We start from the raw sequence: 3,984 nt of genomic DNA, 5'->3' as shown, positions 1-3,984 counted from the left end.
TTAGGCTTCTGACCAGGACAAGACAGTACAGTTCTGCGCTTGGGGTCTGGGAGATTTGCTGGTGCCTGTGAGTGTGTTTAATATTCAACAGGATCTTCTTGGTTCCCACAAAGAACTGACTCCTTTGGCGACCAGGAGCCTTGGGAACCCAGAACTTTCAGAGCCCACTGACATAACGGGACACAACCCAGGTGCCCCATTCTGAGACTGTGCCGGGATTCTCAATACACCCAGGCTTCAGGGAGGCAAATCAGCTCATTTATTGGGATACAAATGGAACCAGGCTTTCGACACAGACACCAGGGACTGGGCTGTTTCACAGCTTCCTGCAGGATTCACAAGAGCAGAGGCTAAGGCTAATTTTGCTCTATGCCACTGGTGTGTGTGCATTACAATTCTCTGCCATGCACCGCAGGGGTTTGGCACTTGATGGCCAGGCCCCTGTGCCCAAGGCCAGGCTGCATTTCACTAGGACCCTTATCTTAGCACAGGTTTCAATACCACGTACCCCTTTAACTGATAGCGCAAAGCATCCCAACCCAGGATGGAGGGGGGCAGCTGTGAACCAGTGCTGGGAGCCCCCATAGCATCAGTTGAGGTGCCAAGCTCCCACATGTACACGTCAGTCATTTCCCCTACAAATGATTGCTTGGCATCAAATGCACCCCCGAATCTGTCCTGCTCCTGCCCCAGGACAATGATACCCTGGTCGCTGACAGAGTAACCCTTCTTCAGCCCCTTCCTGGGTAAAGGGATCCCGTTCACCCAGAGCTCGGCAATGCCTGTGGCCGATTCCCAGCTAGCACAGACGTGTTCCCAGGCACTGTGTGTGCCTGTGTTTTCTGGGACTTTGAAGGTCACTGCTTCCCCCGCAACAAAGAGACTGATCAGCCCAGGCTTTTCCCTGTAGAGGAGAAGCTCGTTGTCTCTGGTCCTGGTAGTATAGGAGAACAGGCTGTAGGCCCGGGTCAGGTCAGTGAGGTATTGCAGACACACGGTGAAATTCTGCAGAGGACCTCTGTTATTCATGCTCAGGATCACGTGGGCGTCAGCGGACTCCCTTGGAAAAATAAACACCTGCCCTCTGAGATCTGTGGGGGGGGGAAGCGAAAGGTAACATCTGAGTTCTCCATCCTGCTGACAGACTTCTCATTAAGGCAACACCTTCTCATGCTCCCAAGGCAGCCATGACTCTAGTCCTGGGCCTGATCCTGCTATTCCAGCCCCAGGAATGTATGCAGCTCTGAACGCCCTTGTTCTGAACCTACCTCATTCTTTCCCTTGGGACCCTCCCCAGCCCCACCTCCTCGCCAAAGCTCTCCCCACTCACTCCATCCTTCCAATTGCTCTCCTGCCCCACCCCTCCACCCTCATTTTCCCTGGGCTGAGACAGGGGCTGGAATGCAGGGGTGGTGAGGGCTGTGTGGGCTGTGGGTGCAGCTGGGGATGAGGTGCTTACCTTAGGTGGCTCCCACGAAGTGGTGGCATGTACCTCCAGCATCTAGGCAGAGGTGTGGCCAGATGGCTCCATGTGGTGCCCCTGCCTGCAGCCACCACCTCCACAGATCCCACTGGTTGTACCTCCCAGCCAATGGAAGCTGCAGGTAGGGCCTGCAGGAGTAGTGCCTGCAGGTGGGGGCAGGGCATGGAGCTACCTGGGCATGCCTCTGCCTGTGAGCCTGGCTGCCTCCCTGCTGCAGTCAACCAGACTTAAGGGGTAGGTCAGCAGTGCTGACTTCAGCCAGCAAGGTTCCTCTTCAACAAGGTGGACACCTGGTGGCCCTATTGTCAGGGGAAATCTTTGAGTGCGGCTTGTGCTGTGTCAGTCCTGGGCCTGTACCTATCTCTGCCCATGCAGCTCTGTCCTGGGCTGCAGCATGAGCTGGAGTCTGGGGGCATGGCCAGGTCTGCCCTACCTCGCCCTCCCAGGCCCGTGGTCAAAGGCAAGGCTTGCCTAGCATCAAAAACTAACAAGAAGCCTGGGGAACTTCCTTGTGCTCCTCGTGCTTCCCAGTCTGGGACCTTCCACATCCCAAACAGGGCTTCTCACATAGGACCTCCCCAAGCCCTGCTCCCCACACTCGTTCCCCAGCCACTGCATTTCATGGGCAGCCTCCACCTGCAGCAGCTGGAACAGCCGCCTGGGGCATGTTCATAAGAAACACATTCAGGGGGGCAGGGGACACCTGAGGCTCACGGCGGAGGCACCACTGCAGCCATTTTTAAATTGACATTGGAAGCTTTTCTCAAAGCTCTGCTCTAGTGATTAGCTTGGGGCCGGTCTCTGGCCTGGGCAATGCAGGGGAATCCAGCTTGGCACACGGCTGCCCAAAGGCACTCCCTCACCGCCGCCGCCGCAGAGTGGGGTGTACCGAAATGGCGTGGCAAGGTCAGACTGCCGGGGACACAGACAGAATCTGGGGAACCTTGTCTGGAGCACCCGCCACCAGGGCAGGCCTGCAGCCTCCACACACCAGAAATCCAATGCCAGGGGCTCTTCCCTGCAGGTTGCATCGCGTTTCCCACCTGCCTGCCCCCATCCCTGTGGGCGGGTCACAGTCACGTCTATCCCTTCTCCCAACTACAGTCAATGAGATGGTTTTGGCCCCTTGCAGCCCCCGCTTTGCCGCCCAGGATTACTGGTGCCTGGAGGGCTGTGAGTTCAATCCCTGGGGGGTGGCATTTCGAGATCTGTCGGTGATGGCGCTAGGTCGTGCTGTAGTGGTAGGGGACTGGACCCGATGGCCTCTCAAGGTCCCTTCCAGTTCTAGGAGCTAGCTGTAGGTATTCCCTGTGATTGATGCTGTCCCTCAGTATCTCCCCACCCCCATATCAGTGCACTCTCCAGCCCCATCTGTGCTCCTGCTGGGCCTCTCCCATCCCCTCTCCAGACATGGGTAGGGCTGCAGAGGGGTCCCCTCTCCCACCAAGCTGGTGGGTGCCTCTTCATGCCCCTCTGGCCCTTCCCAGGAGAGTGCTGCAGGGCCCAGGGCAGCAGTGCCAACCAATCCCCATAGCCCCCAGGAGAGGAGGGGCAGAATTTCCCTGAGCGGCTGGGGCGTGTTCCTCCCTCCCGCAACTGGGAGGAAGACGTTGGGGTGTTATGTGGGGAGAGCTCTGTTTGAAGAAGCTGCGATTGGTTCTCCTGCCGCAGGAGGTGGGCAAGTGGGACAAGCAGCCAATCAGAGGGCTCAGATTTGTCAGAGGGCTGGAGTGTCTCATATAATAGGCTGACAGCTCCAACCCGACCAATCCTGCCCCTTCAAGAACATGGCAGGAGCTGGCAGCGCTGCCCAGGGGAGCTAGACTGGGTGACCCAGCCATGCCCAGAGCCTGTGGCTCCTCCTTCAGAGGTGTTTGGACAGTGCTTCCCCATACCCACACTGCAGGCCCCCCAGCCACGCTTTCCGCCATGCTAGGGCAGGGCATTGCTGCCACCCCTGGGAAAAGGCTGCACCCTGCACCCTGCCGCATGCACACCAGGGCTGTGGCCATGGCTGGGAAGGCTCTGCCAGTACCTAGTGTCCTTGGTCATGTGCCATTCAGTTATGCCCTGGCACCTGCGCTCAGCTGTGTTGTTCAGCCCCTACCTGTCTGGGCGAGGGCCCCTGAGAGGCCGGCGAGGACAAAGAGCCAAAGTTGCAGCTTCGCCATGTTCACTTGCAGAGCGATGCAGAGGGGATGGTCAGAAGGGCAGGAATGCAGAAAAAGGATGTGGGAGGCTGGGGCGGCTCAGTCCTCAGCTCTGCCTCCAGGCTCTGCCCGCCTCCAGGCGTGGGGACCTGATTTATCCCTGAGTGGAGGGGGGAGTAGACAAGAGCTCAACCAATCCCGTCCCAGCAGCCGGGGTTGGAATTCCCCTTTAGACCCAGATTCCTCCTGTCAACATTCTGCAGCTGTGGGTAAATACTCCTGTGAAGGGTGGATCTCTGTGCAGTCAGCACTGCCCATTTACAGAGACACTCCCTGCGATAGGTTGGCTCA

General features: G+C 58.1%; 1 protein-coding gene across 1 annotated transcript; it reads right to left on the bottom strand.

Annotated features, from left to right (window-relative positions):
- Positions 1-236: 236 nt before the first annotated feature.
- APCS (amyloid P component, serum) lies at positions 237-3,696 on the bottom strand. The gene is made up of 2 exons (XM_074981017.1): positions 3,591-3,696; positions 237-1,091 (listed from the first exon to the last, which is right to left on the bottom strand). The coding sequence occupies exons 1-2, from the start codon at positions 3,652-3,654 to the stop codon at positions 478-480; spliced, it is 678 nt and encodes a 225-aa protein (XP_074837118.1). The 5' UTR covers positions 3,655-3,696; the 3' UTR covers positions 237-477.
- Between the last annotated feature and the right edge of the window lie 288 nt (positions 3,697-3,984).

Source organism: Carettochelys insculpta, chromosome 30 (assembly GCF_033958435.1).
Source record: "Carettochelys insculpta isolate YL-2023 chromosome 30, ASM3395843v1, whole genome shotgun sequence".
Classification (NCBI taxonomy): Eukaryota; Metazoa; Chordata; order Testudines; family Carettochelyidae; genus Carettochelys; species Carettochelys insculpta.
The sequence above is the reverse complement of the archived record's forward strand: the minus strand, read 5'-3'. Positions and strand labels throughout refer to the sequence as shown.

Excerpts from the sequence above, each read along its gene's own strand:
- APCS (XM_074981017.1), bottom strand. The coding sequence starts at position 3,654 with ATGGCGAAGCTGCAACTTTGGCTCTTTGTCCTCGCCGGCCTCTCAGGG. Across the intron at positions 1,092-3,590 it reads AGGGGCCCTCGCCCAGACAG|ATCTCAGAGGGCAGGTGTTT; the intron begins GTAGGGGCTGAA and ends CCCCCCCCACAG.